The 19,704-nt window shown below is 35.7% G+C and overlaps 4 protein-coding genes across 15 annotated transcripts; all 4 read left to right on the plus strand.

Annotated features, from left to right (window-relative positions):
- The first annotated feature begins 441 nt into the window (after positions 1-441).
- On the plus strand, positions 442-5,757 carry LOC147534023 (vesicle-associated protein 1-2-like). Of its 10 annotated transcripts, none has more exons than XM_086649312.1 (10): positions 454-768; positions 935-987; positions 1,111-1,238; positions 1,824-1,894; positions 2,235-2,316; positions 3,685-3,800; positions 3,879-4,037; positions 4,337-4,483; positions 5,058-5,135; positions 5,431-5,757. In XM_086649312.1, the coding sequence occupies exons 3-10, from the start codon at positions 1,196-1,198 to the stop codon at positions 5,536-5,538; spliced, it is 804 nt and encodes a 267-aa protein (XP_086505438.1). In that variant the 5' UTR covers positions 454-768; positions 935-987; positions 1,111-1,195; the 3' UTR covers positions 5,539-5,757. The 10 variants fall into 10 exon arrangements, with proteins under 10 accessions (XP_086505439.1, XP_086505438.1, XP_086505436.1 ...); XM_086649310.1 differs by having other exon boundaries at positions 475-768; positions 935-973; positions 5,046-5,135; XM_086649314.1 differs by having other exon boundaries at positions 475-768; positions 935-973.
- Positions 5,758-8,125: 2,368 nt separating this feature from the next.
- Positions 8,126-11,932, plus strand: LOC147534024 (B-box type zinc finger protein with CCT domain-containing protein). 3 transcript variants are annotated; one of them, XR_015227206.1, is made up of 5 exons: positions 8,126-9,320; positions 9,533-9,739; positions 10,736-11,028; positions 11,514-11,697; positions 11,741-11,932. XR_015227206.1 is itself a non-coding variant. In XM_086645357.1 (4 exons), the coding sequence occupies exons 1-4, from the start codon at positions 8,736-8,738 to the stop codon at positions 11,602-11,604; spliced, it is 1,176 nt and encodes a 391-aa protein (XP_086501483.1). In that variant the 5' UTR covers positions 8,126-8,735; the 3' UTR covers positions 11,605-11,932. The 3 variants fall into 3 exon arrangements, 1 of the variants encoding a protein (XP_086501483.1); XR_015227205.1 differs by having other exon boundaries at positions 11,514-11,691; positions 11,734-11,932; XM_086645357.1 differs by having other exon boundaries at positions 11,514-11,932.
- Positions 11,933-13,946: 2,014 nt separating this feature from the next.
- LOC147534025 (CASP-like protein 1D1) lies at positions 13,947-15,128 on the plus strand. Its single transcript, XM_086648715.1, has 3 exons — positions 13,947-14,230; positions 14,517-14,637; positions 14,754-15,128. The coding sequence occupies exons 1-3, from the start codon at positions 14,004-14,006 to the stop codon at positions 14,976-14,978; spliced, it is 573 nt and encodes a 190-aa protein (XP_086504841.1). The 5' UTR covers positions 13,947-14,003; the 3' UTR covers positions 14,979-15,128.
- A 2,028-nt stretch (positions 15,129-17,156) lies between these two features.
- Positions 17,157-19,485, plus strand: LOC147534026 (rRNA-processing protein). The gene is made up of 3 exons (XM_086646125.1): positions 17,157-17,516; positions 18,578-18,693; positions 19,006-19,485. The coding sequence occupies exons 1-3, from the start codon at positions 17,339-17,341 to the stop codon at positions 19,285-19,287; spliced, it is 576 nt and encodes a 191-aa protein (XP_086502251.1). The 5' UTR covers positions 17,157-17,338; the 3' UTR covers positions 19,288-19,485.
- Positions 19,486-19,704: the final 219 nt, after the last annotated feature.

The following is a 19,704-nucleotide window of genomic DNA, read 5'->3' on the forward strand; positions in this document are numbered from 1 at the left end:
GCCTCCCTTTCGGGTCGGTTTATTCCTATCTTTGTCTGAATCCTATCTGAACCTTTTGAGTCTATCAAGTTGGATCTAATCCAACCTTTTACCCAGTCTCCTCTAGTTAACTCTTTTGGATCAAGTTATCACTCTTTGGTGTAACCCGTTGTAGGATCCAGTCGATATTAGCCGCGAATCACTGAAGTGATCCGACGATCGTAGTTGACTTGTAGCTGAGCATTACGATCCCTAAATCGACCGGACTAGACGATCTTTTAGATAAAATCATTATTATCCTATCTGACAAATTGAGCGCATCGTCATCTTGATCGAGTGACATCTCCTTCGCACCGAACACCATCTTGAGTTATAATTCCATTTCACCCTCCAAATATGGCCTAATCCGTTGGGGACTTGCCGACATGGGGCCAATACGTATCTCAAAAGTATGTAAAGGGCGGGTAACCAACTGTATCACCTACCTTACTGACTCTCTCTCTCTCTCTACATTCATACACAACTTTCAACCTAGAGAGTGCTTCACACCACCAAACCTGTCTCTGTCTATTTTCTATTTCTCTTTCTCTTTCTCTCTCTAAAATTACTTCAAGTTTTTGATTCGATGCAATCAATGTAGTTCATCTCTCTCTCCGATAACTACAGTTGACCTAATTCTTCACACTAAAAGAAAAATAAAATAAAAGCAAGGCGTTACACTCACGTACCACTAATTTCTTTCTCTCTCTCTCTCTCATTAAAATCAAATCCTTTCATATCTTCATAGCTGTAAGTTTCTTTTCCATTACTATTTCTTAACCTAGGGTTTCTACCTAATCTATCTTTTACTCGTTACGTACTTTTCATTTTTGTCATCCTCTTAATGTTTCTCTCACCCATTTCTGTCTTATTTTGATTCTTTCATCTTGAAAAAGTTTATCTTTATCTTTGATAGTGGAAATTTTTTTGGAATTCCGAATTCTGTTCTTTATCAGTAAGTATCATTAGGTAATAATCAAAGATTTGGACAAACCAGTGGAATAATTTGATCATTCTAGTATTGATTTTCAAATGATATAAGTGATTTTGGTATGCATTTTGAGTTATAAGTTTCAATTTCTTTGTTTGCAGGTTATTAGGTTATATCTTGTTAGTGAATACTTGGGTTTGGGTGAAGCAAAGAAGATTTAGGTTAGGGTTTTTTTTGTGAAGAAAAATGGGGCTTTTGGCCGTTGAACCTCATGAACTCAAGTTTACATGTAAGTTTTAATATCAAGATTCCTGTTAAAATCAACAAGTAGATCTTTGCAAATATTGTACGGATTATTTGAGTTTATGGGTGCATTTAGAAGAAATGGCTCTGAGATTAAGAAAGTTATGGGGATGATTTACTCTTTTTACATGATCTCAGTATGTAGAAAGTTGATGATAGGTTTAAGTTCTGTATTTTGTAGGTGGGTCTTTCTAATGTTTGCCCTAGGGGACATGTTCGTCTAGTGGTTTCTAGATTTTGGCCAAGTTTTATAGGTTCTAAAATAGACTGATTTTGTGCAAGTCTGTTTCATTCATTGTTTATATTGTAGTCTTAAACATTGCTTAATGGGATACGTGTAGCACGAAAAAGCTCAAGTCTTGGTTGTTGGGTAGTTGAAACTAAAATTATGTTTTAAAGGGTTCAACATTTTCTTTTTGAGAATACTTTATGTGATCATCTAATTAATGAGAACATCTTATCTACAAGGGTTCGGCTTATTAGTGTCTGGGGATGCGTGTTATTACTTATATTTTGAATGAATTCACATAACCGGTATTTCCGACATACTAACGTGTTTTTATTTCTCTAGTTGAGTTGAAAAAGCAGGGTTCATGTTTGGTTCAGCTGTTGAATAACTCCGAGGAGTATGTAGCTTTCAAGGTACCCATCACTTTCGAACGATAGAGTTGTACACTTGTATTGCTTTAGTTTAATTCCCAACTTTCCTAGTTGTCTCATGAATCTTGTATTTTAATGTTCGTGCAAGTTTTGCTTCTCGACCACATATTTCATTAGTTTCGTTTGAATGTGATGAACCTTAACTTAATAAAGTCAAAACTGGAATCAGGAATTCAAAATTTAAGAGATCTTCTAGAGCTTTGTACCACCCGAGGAATCTCTATTATTAGGATACTCTACTAAGTTAATGGGCGATACGAGTATTTGCTTTACTAAAAGAGATTTATGGTCACCAAATATAATGTTAACATCCTTTCGGCAGGTTAAAACTACATCTCCAAAGAAATATTCTGTTCGGCCAAACACAGGCATTATTCAGCCAAAGTCAAGATGTGATTTTACAGGTAACCACATTGTTTCGTTAGCATTTAAACCCGAAAGTATTGTTTGTCCTTTAAAAGGTCTATACATCAGATCAACCATCTAACTGTACACTGTTTGAACTTTGTCGTGTTATAGTAACATGGACACTTTCCTTAGTATCTTTTTTTTGCCAGATGGCCTGTGTCAGATATTCGGATAACCATATACTCTTATAGGCACTTTGATACTCTTGTCTGAAACTGGCAGTGTCTTTAATAGGTAGTGGGATTTTTTTATCGATATCTTGTGTATACTTGCACATAATCACGTTAGGAACATAGAGCACTCTAGGTTAACGTGTTTGTGTATCAGATGGTCCCAAGGGATAACCGTAATCAAGGTATAGAAGACCTAATAACTAAGAGAAATGAATCTGTGCGTGCCCATTTTCGCAATTTCGCACTCATCATATCCCACAGCGCTTAGTGGTGTTCATGTAAAGATCCTCCCAAAGGGTATCACAAAATTACATCATCTGACAAGTTATTTGAGCAGAGGAGGGCTATTTTTGGTCTCTCCTGAAGGAGGGTGCAGGTAGTAGCTTAGAAGCAACCTAATCTTTAGGTTTCCTGGACATATTTGAAATTGCACTTGTATTTTATGGATAGTAATTATGTATTATAGCAATAGTTTACTTCTAAGACTACATGTCAACTTTTGATTAGCAAACTTCTTAGTTTGTTGGGTAACGTGGGATGGAAAAAGGCTTGGGAACAGTTGCTTGAAGAAACTAATACAAGGAGAACTCTTTGTTGTTCCATCATTTGTGCATCTCTCTTTCGGTTTTTTAGTTACTTTTAACGAATGTCACTATTGCACCAATGACATCCGTCATGACTCGTCGAGGAGTTGGGGACTTGGGAGGTCAAGTTAATACATATTTTTCCATCATTTATGGTCCCATAGGCCATAGCACTTGATGGATCTTAAAGCTGATGATTCAATTAAGGTATAAATTTGAGAACTGGGGTTGTGGATTTTAGTTGGATGATTTTCAATTCAACTAGCTAAAGAGAATAATTCAGCTACTAATGTTCATAAATCAACAGATTAAGGAATGACTAAAGAGGAATGTATTATAGAACTTCCACTTAACATTCATATATAAGCAAAAAAATTATTAGCTTAAAAGATATGAATAAAATCACCATGAATCACAATGCCTATCTGAAGATTGAGTTTGGGGCTTTGTATGCTAACATTATTATGTATCTGTTTAGTGATTAAGCTTGAAAACTGTAACAAACAAAAAGAAGATCACGATCTTTGTTTCTCCCTTTGAAAGAAGCAGGTATATGTATATAGTTATTCGAGTGATCTTAAGTAATCTTTTTTTTGTTTATATGTAGTTATTATGCAGGCTCAACGGGAAACTCCTCCCAATTTGCAATGTAAAGATAAGTTTCTTGTCCAAAGTACAGTTGTTTCTGCTGAGACTGCTATCGAGGATATCACATCAAACATGGTACAGTTTCTTTTATGATTGGTTAGCTATAGACTCTCTCTCTCTCTCTCTCTCTCATTTATATGTTTGTAATGACAGTTCTCCAAAGATACTGGAAAATACATTGAAGAGAACAAGTTGACAGTGCTCCTTGTTGCTCCACCTGTTTCTCCTGTACTGCTACCATTAAATGGAGCTTTGAAGCCGGAGCCCTCTAATCCTATTTTAGGAGATCAAGAAAACCTTCCCCCGGTGCCGGTACACTTCATTTTTGTGTACTCCATTACTTTTATTTTACTCTGACTTGTATCTTCACCTTTCTAGAATCATTTTCTCTTTGGATTTCCTTAAGAAATCAATGGAAAACAATTAATGGTGAAGTATATGTGAATTGTTTGTTGAAATCACATTACCATAATTTCCTTTATGTTTCTGGGACTGTTTCTTTTTTAAGTTGAAAAAGGCAGAGGCATATGTAACAATATAATAGTAATGCTACTTTTCGAGTTCGATAGTAGGTAATCAAATAAAGTATTTAACTATGATCTGTGTAGCAGGTAGTGGAGGAGGATGCAAAGGTGTTCCAGCTTGCCAAGAATGAAGAAAAGTTGAAACTTTCTGAAGATCTGGAGGATTTGAAACTAGTTAATAAAGCGAAAGAATTGAAGTCGAAGCTAACTCAGCTGAAATCAGAACTAATTGAGGTAAGTATGGCACTCGTAGAACCTCACCTTTAGAAACTTTACCTTCCAACGTATATCATTATCTAAATTGATAGGACTTGTCTATAATGAAAGCACGTATTCTTGAAATGGTTCTATGTTGACAAGGCAAGATTATTGAAATCGGTCGTAGGATCATAGGCTAAGAAGTAGAGGCCTTGCATCTCCCCCTCTAGCTAGCCCTGCTCATTCTCAATCATGGATTTTGGATGGGGGAGAGTTGCAAATGACTTTCTAAGACGCTCATAAATCCAAGAAAAAAATACATATGATTTTTTTATTTATCAAAACAGAGGACATAACTTTTTTGTGTGAAAACAGTGATTTTCTGGCAGCAGCTATGTCCCTTCCAGTTGCACAGCTGGTGGTTCTTCAGTCAATTGGTCAACCCATTAGGCTATGCCAACTCATATTGGCACCTAGACTACCGCTACTTACTAAACATCTACACTAGACCACAACTTGGGAGACGACATATTTATAGTGGCACATCCACTCCTTACAAGTATAACCGTAACAGTATTCTGTATTGACATATTTATAGCAATCTTTTCAGGCTGAAACAACCATTAAAGCGCTAACAGACGAGAGGAATAGAACTATCAAAGAGAAGGAAATATTACAAGAAGAATTAGTAAGTAATCCATTACGCATTTTTGTTGCCCTTTTTATTATTGGACCAATTTTATCTTGGCAACGGTGTAACTGGTTTCATTTGATTGACTTTGACAACCACGTTTTCGTTATAGTGGTAACTTTCATTGGCCACTAGGAAACCATGTTTTAACTTTTCAAATGTTGGTCTTTTATGCTTTTACGAAGTTAAGAAATTGAATTTAGTGACAAATACCATGCCGTATACAGGATTCTAAAGGTTCTAAAGGCTAAATGATTATAATAAAACCATTAAATTGTTTTCTCTTTTGCAGGTGATTTTGAGAAGGAACGCCGCGAGAAGAGTTAAATTAGGTTTTCCATTTCTATTTGTTTGTTTGGTAGCTCTAGTGAGTTTGGCACTCGGATACCTGTTACACTGATAGGAACAAGAGTTATCTTTACCGTATAATCTCCGAATGTGTTTGAAAATCTAATAGAAGAAAAAAAATCTCTTCCACTATCAAATCTATGGATGATTCACTGTTATTATGTGTAAATAATAATACATCTTGAGATTTAAGAGAGTGAAGTAATAAATAGAACAGATAGTTTTTGTAACAGCCCTTTTAAGATTGTTAATTGATTATTTGTGGTGTTAATTCTTCTTTTCTTTGTATTAGCATGTATCATATTATCATGCATATATTTTTTATAATAGATTATTTCGTGCAGATTCAGAAATTTATAGGTTTGCAAAGTCCTTATGATTTTATGATATCTGATGACATCCAATCTCCACCGTTTGATTGGTTCTCCTGCTAGAACAGAAGTGATGTTTGTGAAAGGGGTTAATGAGATGTTTTTCTTTTGATTTCGTTGCCTCAACCTGTCTCGTTTGAATAAAAAAGATCCAAAATTAGTCATTTAAATGAGTCGGTCAAAAATACATATTCTGACATATGTCTGGAATCAAATGGACCGAAAATTAGTCGTCAAGATGAGTCAGACAAAAACTCGCATTCTGGCATCTGACTCGAGTCAAAGATCTGACTTGGAATAAGAAACTTCTCTTCTCACTCAAATATGTCATATTTGGTACTGATTTAGGAAATTCAGAATTATAAACAAAATATGCTCATTTAGAGAGTGAAGTTAATAAAAAGTGTTAACTATCAAAAATAGTTTTGTTAGAAAGTAATCTATAGGCGCCCCATCATTTTACTCCTCGGCTTCTTTCTCTCTCCATGTCTCACAGGTTGCGGCAGTCCAAGGGCACTCAAACTGCAGCAATACGGGGGCGGGAGGGGGGCTCAGACTGCCTAGTCCTAGTCCTGAGATCTACAGGAAAAGCTAATAGAGGGATGGGCTAAGAACAAAAGAATGGGGCACCTTTGGAGAGTCCCTTTGTGCTTTTTTTTTTTTTTCGTCTGCCTAGCTAGTTGGTGAGTATTTAGACATCTGATGTTCAATTTAGACAGTACAATGTGGACACTCTTCCCACTTGGTAGGGCCAAAACTTTCTCTAGAAAGAGATAGGAAGTGTTGGGTTGCCTTTTTAGACTTCTCCACTACCCACATTGTCCCACCATATACCATATAATTATTTATATATATTGTCGGTCTGCTTATTCGGACACTACTATTTGGTGGGATGGTTTGAGATCTCTCAATCGCCCACATTCTCCAACTCTCGAAAAGGTTAGTGTTTGCAGAGTGTGAAGATAAATGCTTTGAAATATCGGCTACATTGTTGAAACAATGTTGCATCTTGGAACATAATAGTTTTGCTATAGTTTACATTCTTAAGAAAAATAATACTAAAGAAAATGTTTATCTTCTTCTACCCTAGGCAAATAAATCCTAACGATGCTTCTGTCAAAGAATTACTCGCGGATATTGTATACTTGATTTACATATTTGTTTTTTTGAAATGTCTATTACGTATTTGATTACGCCATTGTTGCTCCATTTTAGAAGAGAAACCAATTTCTCTCATTATCGTCCCATTTAAAAAGGGGAGAGACAAGAAAGTTTGAAGTTGACAAGGAAGAAAGGAAAGATCTAGTTTGTTCTTTTTCTTGGTCATCCATTCTAAATAAAGACAGTGCCGTGGCTCACTTATAAGCCATATCTTTTAAGGCTTTCATTAAACAACCATTCAACCTTTTATTTCTTAGTCCCATTTAGTCACTAGGTTACTTCGTAATAATCTTCAAAATTATTCAGAAAAGACTAAATACTTCTTCTTTTTAAATAACTAGGAGTATATCTTTCAACAAAAAAAAATAGGGACAATACGAATGGAATATATTATGTCTCATTTTGTTTTCTCTATCTCTTTTTCTTCTCTATTTCAGGGGGATTTGAGTACCTTTAGTTATTTCTTCCCATTTTACATTTATTTTATTTGGATATTTGCTTTTTTTTTTTTTTTTTTTGTTGAAAGTATTTGGATATTTGCTTCATGAGTAGAGAAATGATATTTCACATTTTGTTTGCTTGCTATCCAAAATGGTAGTAAGGGACCCTAAAATCTGATGAGATTTTCAATTTCCAAGACCACTGCATGATCATCCCTATCAGCAAGACAAGAATTTTAAAGACGTATAGTCTACTTGTACAACTAAATTATTTCAAAGGCCGGCAATTTGGGAAACATGGAAAAAAATTTGAAGTACAAAATTTTTAAGTGAGATAGTGAGTTTTGTCAAAAAAATTTATGGAAAAAAAAAAATTCATCTCCCACATCTCCAACCACAAATATCACACACCACCACTGTCATTTCTCTCTCCTCCACTCTATCTGTCTATTTATTCTAGCGTTGACGTTCTGGCCACCCTCCAAACTAATAACTGCACTAGTTCTGGAGGGATTTCCGTCGAAAACAATAATCAAACAAGTTTGATGGATTTTCGCGATGGTTTGGAGAGAAAACTCTCCATATCACTAATCAAAATTATGGTTTAAAGCCCACAAAACTACCTTTATTTATACCCAAAATTCAATGTTCTTGAATTTGTACTTCAATAGAATTCAACTTGAAACCTCCGCATTACGGAGTAGATACACTTGTCAATTGGACTACCCGTTGTAGACAATTTTTTTTTTTTTTTGGGTTGTGTTGAAGGACTCTTCTAATGACTTGAATTCAACATATCTTAAAATTAATCTTATCCCCTCCCCTGTTTCCGGTGGGTCCGGCCGGTTTGACACCTCTGGCTGGCGGGTAACAAACTAAAAAGGAAGTGAAACTGATCCCCATAAATGTGTGTGAGAACATGGGAGGAAATATGCAAGATCTTCTTACCTATCTGCTTGATTCTCATCAAGTTTCTCTCTCTAAATTACTCTTTTTTACTCTCTTTCTCTCACTACTAGTGTCACTTTCCTCATTTTGTGTACCAGAAGCAGAAAACAAAAATATCAGTTTCAAAGAAAAAAAAAATCTTACCTTTCCCACATGAAGTGACAAAAAGCTAAAGATACTTGGTCTCCAAGTACTCTCTCTCTCTCTCTCTCTCTCTCCCTCTCTTAAATTCACAGGCTTAAATTCACAGGATTTAGAACTTTCAAATTACTTTCTACCCTTTTTCACTCTCCTCTTCCAACCCCTTGTTTTCCTCTGTTTCTTCTTCAATGTCTGCTTCTAATAGAAACCCAAGTAATCAAAACCAAGAATTAAGTGAAGAACAAGAAGAAAATATCAAAACCCAACAAGAACAAGAAGAACAGAAAGAGAAACGACTCTGTGATTTTTGTGGGAAATCAAGAGCTCTTCTTTATTGTAGAGCTGATTTAGCTAAACTCTGTTTTCAATGTGACAGAGAAGTTCATTCAACAAACCCATTATTCACCAAACACACTAGGTTTCAACTCTGTGATTTTTGTGATTCAAATCCAGCTTCAATTCATTGTTCAACTGATAATCTTGTTTTATGTCAGAATTGTGATTGGGAATCTCACCGTTGCTCTTCTTCTCTCGTACATGATCGAAGGCCTCTTGAAGGGTTTACTGGGTGTCCATCTGGGGTTGAATTGTCATCTATTTTAGGGTTTGATGATTTGAGTGATAAGTCTTTAGTTTTTGGTGGAGGGATTAATGATGGGTTTTCTGATTCATTTGTTTGGGAGATGTCAAATATTGTTAGATTTGATGATTTGATAGTTTCATCTGATTCAAACCAGGCTTTTCCTGCTATTGGGGTTCCACCTTTGCCCAAAGTAAGATAACCCTAATCTCTCTCTTGTTAATATCATCATGGTTTACTGTTTCATTTGATTCCTTGAAAACTTAGGTCAAATTTCTCAAAAACAATCTTCCATGTTCTATCTTTATGTCCAGCTAATCTTATTAAATATAGTTTCTTGATATTCTTTCTTAGGGTACTATTATCAAGTGTTTGAACTTACTTGACATGTTGTTCTTGCATTAGAATCTAAACACAGTTTGTGGGAAGCACAAGGAAGAGATGATCCGTCAACTTTGTGATATATTAAGATTCGAAACATGTTGGAAGAATGATCTTGATGGAATCGAATCGTTTCTCAAGTTCGAGCCTATGGTACCCGAGCAACACCAACACGAAAATATGGGTTTTAGCTTCGAACGCAAAGTAGAACCAATTTTGCCTAGTTGTGAGGTAAAATCCTATTTTAGCATACTTGGTTTCTTAACAAAGCTTTGGTGTTATCGTGTTCGAATGAAGTTTTTGTGAGGGATATATATTCTTTACTCGGTTTAACACGAGCACTCCTATTGACCATTTCTTGATGTATCAGATACCCACGTTCGAGAACGAAATGCTCTAGTTAGGATATATATTTGTTATAATATGAGATTTGATTTATGTGAACTTGCACACTAGGGTTAGTACTTAAGTGGCACAAAAGACCTCTTTAACTAACATGTTTTCCCCCTCTCTGCTTACTACCTGTACCACTGCCACGGCCGAGAATTTGGTGGGTTAGTGCAAATTTTGTTCGTTATCCTCAAGTGCTTAAAAACAAGAAATATACCAGCTCAACTACATCCTTTCGTGAAAAATCTACTTCATGTGTACACTTAGAAATCATTATTAGAATTTGGAGTGGAAAGGTGAGTGTTGAACTCGTGATCTTATGCTTGTTGTGCAAGATGCTTACCAAAAACTAAGCTAGATTTCATTTCTTGAAATGCTTTAGACTTTCGAAATTTTATATAGGCCAAGGTGTTTGAGGGGGGGGGGGGGGGGGGGGGGGGGGGGCGACTCTTTGATTGAGCCCTATTGTTTGAGGGAGCCCTGTGTAGTCGTACGTGTGACACCCCTTAAACACAACGCCCCGTTGCTTACTGCACATGTTCCAACGTCAAATACTGATACTCACATTGGTGTTCCATGTTACATAGGCGCTACTAATAGTGCTGTGCTTTCCTTAGTTTGCTTGATTTTAAGATCTTAGCATCTAAGATTACAAACCTCGGAAGGTTATACACAGGTCGAAATTCTAGCATCTAATTTGTTGAAGCTGTCTATAAGAAAATGTGCAACTTTCTCTTGACATGCGAACAACGAGAAAATTTTTCATTTTCTCGAGTCTTACTTATTTCTGTTGGAAACTGATTTTTCTTTTCCATCATTAAATTTTTGTTGTTGCAGGTGAATTCAATCCAGTGGCAAGGAGACAACGGTGAGGCGGAAAAGCAAATTTCCTTTCCTTCTACGTTTCCCGGGAACTACTATGAAGAAGAAAATTTCTTGGTCCTTGACAACCCTGATGGCTTTGGTTTCGAAGGGAGTGATGGAAATTATAATGACAGCAAGCAACCACAACATCCCATTATTCAAGATACTATTATACCTGTCGTGCCGAAAATTACTCCAAAAGAGTTAAGCGGGCTGGACAGAGAATTGATGCTCTCACGTTACAAGGAGAAGAGGAAGACAAGAAGGTAACTCAATCTTACTCTGTATATACTCTTTCTCCTCGACTTCTTCGAGATCACGCTTCCAGTCTTTCTCGTATAACAGAACATTACCCGGTCCTATCCAATTATAAGTGTTCCTTGACTCTTAGTTTGCCCTGATTATAGCACTTGGTGGTGTTTGCCTTTTTCTTATTGTCTAAATTGGCTCGTTCGAATCTGAAACATTTGACCCAAATGAACCCAAAATCAGTCACTCAGATAAGTCAGAAAAACAGAAGCATTCTGAAACCTAACTCACGTCAATTCAGATCTCGAATCAGATTTTGGGCCTGACTTAGAAAATAAAACAAATACAACGGTAGTTATCCTTTTCTCAAAATAGGACATTGCCTAGAATGACCATGCTTGCTGTAATGTGATACAGAAACTGTTTCATTAACCGAAAAATAGTTCATATCGGAGAACAAGCAAATTATTTGTTGGGTTAACATTTCTTGTAAAAACAACAGGTACGAAAAGCACATAAGGTATGAATCTCGTAAAGTCCGGGCAGAGACTAGGACAAGGATAAAGGGCAGGTTTGCTAAGATAAGCAATTGAAAGATCAATTTGACATGGAGATATCGCTTCCGAAGGCTTCGGAAGAATTAGAAGGCGTAGTCGTCACTGTCGACTCGCTAGTATGTCATATGAGCATATTTCTTTTTTCTTTTTTTTTTTTGTTGAGCAATATGAGCATATTTCTTAGTAGTCTTGAGTGAACTTATTTGTTGTATATTTGTTTTGAATTGTACACTAATCTAAGTGGAAATTCATCGTGGGTAAGATTATGTATTTTTGTTGTTTGAAGTTCTTTTCTGTAAATGGAAGAAAGGTTTTTGGTTGGGAACTATCTGTTCTGTTAAGAGCTTTAATGGAGGGATTAAAATCTTGGTATCGTTCCTTAGTACTTTTTGTTTGGGACAAATTAGAAGATCATGATGACCCAAACAAACATGACATACTTAGCTGTTTAAAAACAGCAGTTACGGCAGAATCAGGAATTTGTGTTGGACAGGCTGAAATAGAGTTACCTAAACCCTAGATATATAACTGCCCATGTGCACATAAGGTTAGACGTTTTTGCGTAATTATCCTACGAAAATGTCTGGACGCGTCGAAAACTAGCGAAGGCTACTACAGTCTACATAAACCATTGAGTGATAAAACTTTGGGTTGGAAGATTTAGAAGTTTGATGACTTCTACAAAAGAAAAAACTACTCGCACTAGGCACATGAGGAGGGATATCAACAAAGAATATGTCCATCAGTTTGGGGATGTGCATATAGTCCCAAATAATTCCGATCGGATACTTCAAAAAGTATTTAGGTCCCAAACGTAGTTGCGACTCCTTAGGTGTGTGAGAATAGTCCCACATGGGAGACTGGGTAACTAGCAACCAAGAATATAAAGTATATGTCTTCTCCACTCATCGCCAATTGATTTTGAGTTGGATGACCAGAAAATTCATAAAAATATCATGTCATATACCTTTAGGAACATGTAATGGCCCGTAAAAGCTAGGTATTATGATCATTTCTCTTTGAAACTTGACAAGTATGACATCTCCAAGCAATTTTCTCAACCGAGTCCCGTAAAATCTTTCTTCCACACTAGCTATTGTTCTGTCCCAGTTCTAAATATTCTTTATAGTCGACCTCCATCTCCATGCGACTACTGATAACTTTTTCTCGTATAAAAGAGACCAGAAATTAGTCTAACTAGTTTTCTTTCCACTCATGTGTTTATTAACTCACTGATTTCTTGCATTTGTTTAGCAACAATCTATGCATTTTGGTTATTTAAATCTTCTATTATAAAACACTTGGTCGTATATAACCAAAATAAGATATTTCTCTTTCACATTAACTACCAAACCCTAATATTTTTTGTTTATTCCATCTTCCACCTTATAAGAACCATCTAATCTTGTTCTATTATAAAACAATATCAAAACATATTGGTTTCTTAAAAACGTGGTCACATTCTTAACTAAATATTTAAATAAAACATCGAGACACAACTTTGACTAATTGTGTGGTCCAATAACAACTGTAAACACCGATGTCACGGACTTCAGATTGTCACCAACTCATAGTTTGTTCAACAAAAAATAACAGACACATCCCACATCCGGGCCACTAGCAAATCAAAATCGTATCAATCCCTATAATCAAACAACTTTCTGGGCATGAAGAGGAAAATAATGTTTAAGTCGTTCTAAATCATTTTTTTACTAATTCTTTTTGTATTGACTTCCTGGTCTAACTAATCATCCTAATCAAACTACTTAAATTAAATTATTTTTGTAATCTTTATATGCGATCTTTCTAACTGTCAACATTTGAACGGTCTGTCAGTCTTTGGTCCCAACATTACGCATTCATTTAAATAATTACAAACCGCGCTTACACAATTCAGAGGCAAACACGTTTGCTTTACTATTTCTCTCTATAAATTAATGGATAAGTTCAAATATATCTGTTTCAACTCTTTACTCCCTTACTCTGAGGTAATGTATGTTATTTTTATTGTCTTAATCTGACTTGTCTATCTCAAATGAGCAAAAAGAATCAATATTTCAAATGAGTCAGACATCACGAATTAGTCAAAAAAAAAAAATTATCAGAAATTTGTCTCGAATAAGATTTCAAATCTGACTTCGAAAAATAAAACAGTACCTAATAAAACTTATAAAACAATTCAACATTTGAACGGTCGGCCAGTCTTTGGTCACTACAGTACGCATTCATTTAAATATTGATCGATAATTAAATAGAGCTCACATAGGCCATAGCCAAACAAGTTATCCATATTATACAACTCTTTTTTATTTTTTTTATGAAAGTATTATACAACTCTTTCCCTCTATAAATATGAGATCTATTTGAACTCTCCCTTTTACCTCTGAACTTAAAGTTTCAAACCAAATACTTTCTCCCAAATAAAGTCGGATAAAATGGAAGCAGCTCGACTATATCAAACCCCATCAACCACTGTCACCACCACCCCCTCTACCAGTAGCTATTTTGTTGCACGTTTGGTGCTTAGAGTGTTATTATTCGCGTCGACTCTAACTGCTGCTGTTCTTGTGGTTACTAGCAAGCAAACCGAACTCATTTTGACGCCTTTCTCTTCTACTCGAATTCCTCGTTCCGCTAAATACAATGACTCTGATGGGCTAGTGTAAGTCTACTTTTCGCTTGCAAAATCGAATTTACTTCTTCAACTTTAATGTTGTTTTATGGATACTCTTATGTTACCACCATACCATATTCTACTGGTCTAATCTACCTTGTCTCCATTGTTGATCATTTGGTTCAAATGCGTCCTATACTGTTAAAGGCGCCTCCCTCAAGTCATATCTGATTATTTGAAAACATTAACTTGCACCAAAATTGCTTTTTTCTTGTATTCATCTTGCAAAAAAAAGAATGTGTCTAATTTTATTTAAAGTTGTTTATGATTGTAGATATTTCGTATCGGCTCTTTGGTCAGTTGTTGGATACAGTTCTTCTTCAATCATATATACAATAATGGGCTGGTATCAATGTTCAACTAAATGGCAGATATACTACCTATTTTTGGATTTGGTATATATTTTCATGGCTTATTCTTTTAATTTCTTAGCTTAGTTAGCAGATAGATAATTTTATATGGTATGAAAAGTAATTGACAAAGAGATTATCTTCTTAATTTTAATAAACAGTTAGTATTCGGAGTTCTAGCTTCTGCTACTGGCACGGGTGGTGGTGTTGCATATATCGGATACAAAGGTAATTCTTCGGTAGGATGGGGAAAGGTGTGTAACATTTACGGCAAATTTTGTAAACATATTGGAGCTTCGCTTGGTCTCTCATTGTTTGCTTCGGTTATATTTGTCATCCTCATAATGCTCTCGATTGTTTCAACTCATCGTCCAATTCGTTCTTGATCCGATATATAATCCAATTATCCTTGCCCCAATGTTTAGATTTATTTGATTTTGTGTGAATTAAGTTCTCTAAGATTGTTTTGTAAATGAAGTATTGTATTTAGATTCAAATTAATAATAACTATCTAAATAATAAGATTATTTGATTTATTTGTGGTGTATTTTGTATATTTGAATTGCTTTTGTAAATAAAATGGTTATCCTAGTGTCGAAAGTGGCTCGAATAGAAGGCAAACAATGAATTTAATAAGAGTTACGAAGTTTCTTCCAAATTGATATTACAAATAAGAATAACACGGTTTCGATAAGAGTTGGATGAAAAATTAAAAAATAGAACTACGAGTGAATCAACAAGCAAGCGAGAACTAAAATCATAACTTTCCCAATAGATAAGGATTTGATATTTTTCAAAGATGGCGACTAGTCCATGGCGCTAGGAAAGTCATTTGACAACAATAAAACTAATAAAAAGAAAATTCAACCCTATTGTCATTTTCATTCTGTTCCACTGGTTAGGTTAACACAAAATGTTGATAATGATTATTAAAGAATAAAAGGTCAATAACTCTATCACCATTCTCTTTTTCAAAATCTTCACTCAACTTTTGTATTACTTACATAAAGATTATCGAAATATTTGGTTTTCTTAACAAAATGGTTTGGTATTTAGATTACATTGACAAAGACGGTTCAACCGTCTATATGTTCACTACAATGTTTTTTAAATTCAAAATGGGGAAAATATATATATATATATATATATATATATATATATATATATATATATATATATAAGCACTAGAGAAAAAACAAAATAAACTACAAAAAAACAATTTAAATATGTCGATGGATGGAAGGTAGAAAGTTTTACAGAGGGAAATGTTCTCAAAACTGAAACCATAGTTGAACAAGTACGGGTACCCATTCTTACCAATCATGGGAGTAGCTTTCCTGGAAAAAAGAGGGAACTTCAAAGTTTTCGAGGTTGACGATATTGGACGGAAATCATCTCCTAAACGGGACGGATGACAGTCTACGGGGCTTCTGGTAAGGGAGGGAATATGACCAACCCACCTCACAATACGGGATCCATGAGCAGCGTGCAAGAGCTTGAGCCAACACCCAATGCAAAGGAATTTAGTAAGTGGACTGACAGTCAGTGGGCACTCGACGCTTCACAAGATAGAAGATCATGGTCGGAGATCCCCCAGGGTAACAGAAGGACTGAAAGTTTATGCACCTGCCAATAATGGAGGAAATATGTCTAGCCCAACTCACAAAAAAGGTCCCATAGTGAGTACGACAAATGAGCATCCAACATTAAATTCTAATGGATTTGGTAGGTAGACCGACAACTGGAAGGGGCGAAGGGCGACTCTCCTAAAAAAAGGAGAGTGGTTGACACTTCACGAGGTTTATGATAATGGTCGAAGATTCCCCACAGAGATAGGAGAAACGAAAGACTATGGGTCTGCTGATAAGGGAGGAAAGGAAATAGGTCTGTAAGCTCGCCTCAAAAGAGAGGTGCTAAGAGTGGCATACACTGGAAGGAGATTCCTAAGTCTGTCTAATAATGGAGTCCATCCGCTGTTCGAAACATTCTACGAAAAAAAAATGATATAGTAACTAAAAGTAAACAGAAGCCTACTAAGATCATGGAGAGTGGCTTTACGAACACGAACAACAATAAAGGCATTGGTACGTCGAACGAGATGGGAAAGTCTCTGATTCTACCCGTATCTAAATAGAAACAAACACAAAGTTTCCCATCAACTATTGATAGTAGGAAAGCTCAAAGGAGATATGGTGGATATTCAGTACCACCTCAGGGAAGGAAAGACATAAAGATCTATATACCAACCACTGGTAGAAATATTGATACCGATAGGTGGTACGAGGGACACACAATGTGAAAGAAATGCTGAAATATTAAGCTACCGACAAGTGCATAAAGATAGGTATAACCCTGGGCCCAAAGGGCTCACACTATACTGTCTGGCATAAATTAAGTCAAAACCTTTTGTGCACATAGCACCCCGTCTGGTGGTGGTGAAGATTTTTGTTATTGTTTGTGGGTTTAACAGTTGACTTGGACAAACTCAAGTGTGATTTGTATGGTAAAAACCATGTGTGCCCATAACTTGCCTTGGTATAGGCTCTCGGGTTGCTTGTAGTAACATTGGGAGTGTGAGCTCATTGTTACAAGGCCCGGCCCTTATTTGTTCCCTAAATTGCGAGTATTATCACATGACGAAGTACATCATCTCAAGCTCAAATTAGGGTTTTGCTTTTGGTTGGTTAAATCTGAAATTCGTTTCTCAAATTCAACTGTTTTTTTTTATTCTCTTTAGAATTTTTCGATGACGAAGCCTCAAATTGATAATAACAAGTACAAGAAGCAGAATAATGGTTCAAATTCGCTGCAAGTGAAGAATATTAATAAGAAAAAGAGATTAGGAGGAGGAGGTGGTGGTTTATCTCTTCAAGCCTTTGCAAATGCAAAAACGAAGAACGGTGACTACAATCCTGCTATCATAAGTAAGTTTCTTCTCTCAAAACCCTAGTTTTTCTTTCTTTATGATTGAACATTCGAAAATTTTAGTATGTATGTATGTATGGAACAACCTCTGATTCAAACTAGGGTTTTCTTATTCTTGAAGTTAGTCATTATTATAGAAAAAAAAAATTGAACTTTTAGGAATTTAAAATAGACCAATTGGGCAAAGTTTATAGGGTTTGGAAAAATAAGCAATGCTTGATGTGGAGGTTACTTAGATGACCAAGTGTAAAGGAATTATTTCAGTTTCTAGTGGAATTTCACGATGATGTAACTTCTCCATCAATGGCAGAGAAGTAAAAGTAATTTGGGAAATACCTAATTTCTTAAACTAAAACTTCATAATTCAAATAGCCAATTTGATTTTTTTTTTCAAGATCTGGTGAGCTGCTGAAAGCACTGAATTACAGGGGATTGTCCAATCCACCTAACTAACTTGTGGATCCGTAGCTGGGGTAAAACTAGTCGGTCTCATGCTGATCTCCTACGTCAAGGACTTGCCACTTATGAGATATAGATCTAGCTGGTCCAGTTACAGGGGATTGGGTTTTGGTCTAGCCGATAACCTTAACCGATTGTTGTCCACTCCACTATTTTTTTTCTTTATAATTAGTTGTTGATTCGTTCGTAGTTTTCTACTTGTACATTTGGTTTAACACCATTTATCTATTGAGCAATAACCGAAAAACATCAGGAGATTTTAAGTTGTGTAAAATATTGATTAGCTTTTGAGCCTGGAATGGCGCTTGCGCCTTGTTGTCGGCTCGTCGCCGTGTTCACACATTTAGGCTTCTGCAGTTTCCTAGGAAAGTGGCCTCTTGGCTTAGGTCACTCTTCCTCAAAGCAGTCTGGTATTTAAACTACACCCATGAAGGGATGTTTCGTAGTTGAAACATATGTTGAAGATTAAGTGGTGTATCGATTAAAAGTTCGATAGACCAAACTTATATCATGCCATTATGCTTAATGGTGGAGTACAAATATGAATATTTCTATTAAGTCTTCCTTTTTTTCTTTACTATCTTCGTCTGTTTTATTTCAGAGAAGCAAAGGGAATTTTATAAGAATGCGAAATATGTGAACAAGTACAAGAAATCACTGAAGCAACAAAATGGACAGCATAATCACCATCCTGCTGATACTACAAAACTTCTGCAGGTTTGATAGCTAACCTAGGGATCTTTTTTCGACAACAGCGTTGGTATAAAGCAGCTTTATAAAATATATATTGAGTTGCTTCCTATATTTTGCTTCTGAAACAGTCGCTTGTGAAGAGAGTTTCTTCAAATCGAAACTTTTTTAATATAAAAAGTAGTTTTATCTATCAAAATCAAAACCCCAAACTCTTTAGTGGAGTGGAACTTGAAAATGGTTGACTATCAGTTGTACTCTTTTCGACACAAGATGGTGTTTTATAAGTTCATATATCTGTGAATTGGTGAGACTAATTGTTTCTGAATGGCACTACAGGTAGATGAAGAAGCTGGAACAAGTAAGAAGACATATAAGAAGCGAAACAATAAGAACAACTCACAGAGTTTGAAAGAGGTTTACGAGAAGAAACATGAGGAAGAAGAGAAGGCAAGGATGGAGAGACAGGCAATTTTTCAAGAAAAACAGGAAAAAATTAAGCTAGTCGAATCTCAAAGAAAAGCACGAAAGCAAGATATGTTCAAGAAGACTAGATCAGGTCAGCCGGTAATGAAATACAGAATAGAGCATATTCTACAAACCCTTCAAGGTTCTCTGTAGAAGCTATAACTCTAATGTATGAATGGCAAGACAAATGTGATTAAATTTTTGATGCTGCATTTAATCAAACCTTAGGCTCTTGGAGTTTCCCATTAATTGCATCCCAAAGAGATGACATTCTGTAATTATTTGATATTTAACTGATTTTAGTTATTAGTTGTTATTAATTTTGTAGGTTTAATACACATGGATTTGAAATGTTGGTTTATGGTAAGGCAAAACAGTAGGTGTTGATTAGGGGTGGGGATACTGGAATGGTCCAAACAAGTGCTTCATCGACGAGTTCCTTAGCTCGTCTCTTCTAAAATTTTCGTAATGTCTTAAGCTTCTGCAATCTCAAGAAGTGCTTGTACTCTAGTTTTTCTTTTGATCTGCATGATGTTTTGTTACTTCTGTTTTGAACTCCATTCTGAAATG

This window comes from Eschscholzia californica, unplaced genomic scaffold (assembly GCF_041429995.1).
Source record: "Eschscholzia californica isolate CP2 unplaced genomic scaffold, dmEscCali1.0.p SCAF_6, whole genome shotgun sequence".
NCBI classification, from domain to species: domain Eukaryota; kingdom Viridiplantae; phylum Streptophyta; class Magnoliopsida; order Ranunculales; family Papaveraceae; genus Eschscholzia; species Eschscholzia californica.

Bases quoted from the DNA above. Each gene is read 5' to 3' on its own strand.
- LOC147534023 (XM_086649310.1), top strand. From the start codon at position 1,196: ATGGGGCTTTTGGCCGTTGAACCTCATGAACTCAAGTTTACAT. The intron at 1,895-2,234 runs GTACCCATCACT...TCCTTTCGGCAG, and splicing joins AGGAGTATGTAGCTTTCAAG to GTTAAAACTACATCTCCAAA. The intron at 4,038-4,336 runs GTACACTTCATT...TCTGTGTAGCAG, and splicing joins AAAACCTTCCCCCGGTGCCG to GTAGTGGAGGAGGATGCAAA.
- LOC147534024 (XM_086645357.1), top strand. From the start codon at position 8,736: ATGTCTGCTTCTAATAGAAACCCAAGTAATCAAAACCAAGAATTAAGT. The intron at 9,321-9,532 runs GTAAGATAACCC...TTCTTGCATTAG, and splicing joins GGGTTCCACCTTTGCCCAAA to AATCTAAACACAGTTTGTGG. The intron at 11,029-11,513 runs GTAACTCAATCT...TAAAAACAACAG, and splicing joins GAGAAGAGGAAGACAAGAAG to GTACGAAAAGCACATAAGGT.
- LOC147534025 (XM_086648715.1), top strand. From the start codon at position 14,004: ATGGAAGCAGCTCGACTATATCAAACCCCATCAACCACTGTCACCACC. The intron at 14,231-14,516 runs GTAAGTCTACTT...TTATGATTGTAG, and splicing joins AATGACTCTGATGGGCTAGT to ATATTTCGTATCGGCTCTTT. The intron at 14,638-14,753 runs GTATATATTTTC...TTTAATAAACAG, and splicing joins ACTACCTATTTTTGGATTTG to TTAGTATTCGGAGTTCTAGC.
- LOC147534026 (XM_086646125.1), top strand. From the start codon at position 17,339: ATGACGAAGCCTCAAATTGATAATAACAAGTACAAGAAGCAGAATAAT. The intron at 17,517-18,577 runs GTAAGTTTCTTC...GTTTTATTTCAG, and splicing joins CTACAATCCTGCTATCATAA to AGAAGCAAAGGGAATTTTAT. The intron at 18,694-19,005 runs GTTTGATAGCTA...ATGGCACTACAG, and splicing joins ATACTACAAAACTTCTGCAG to GTAGATGAAGAAGCTGGAAC.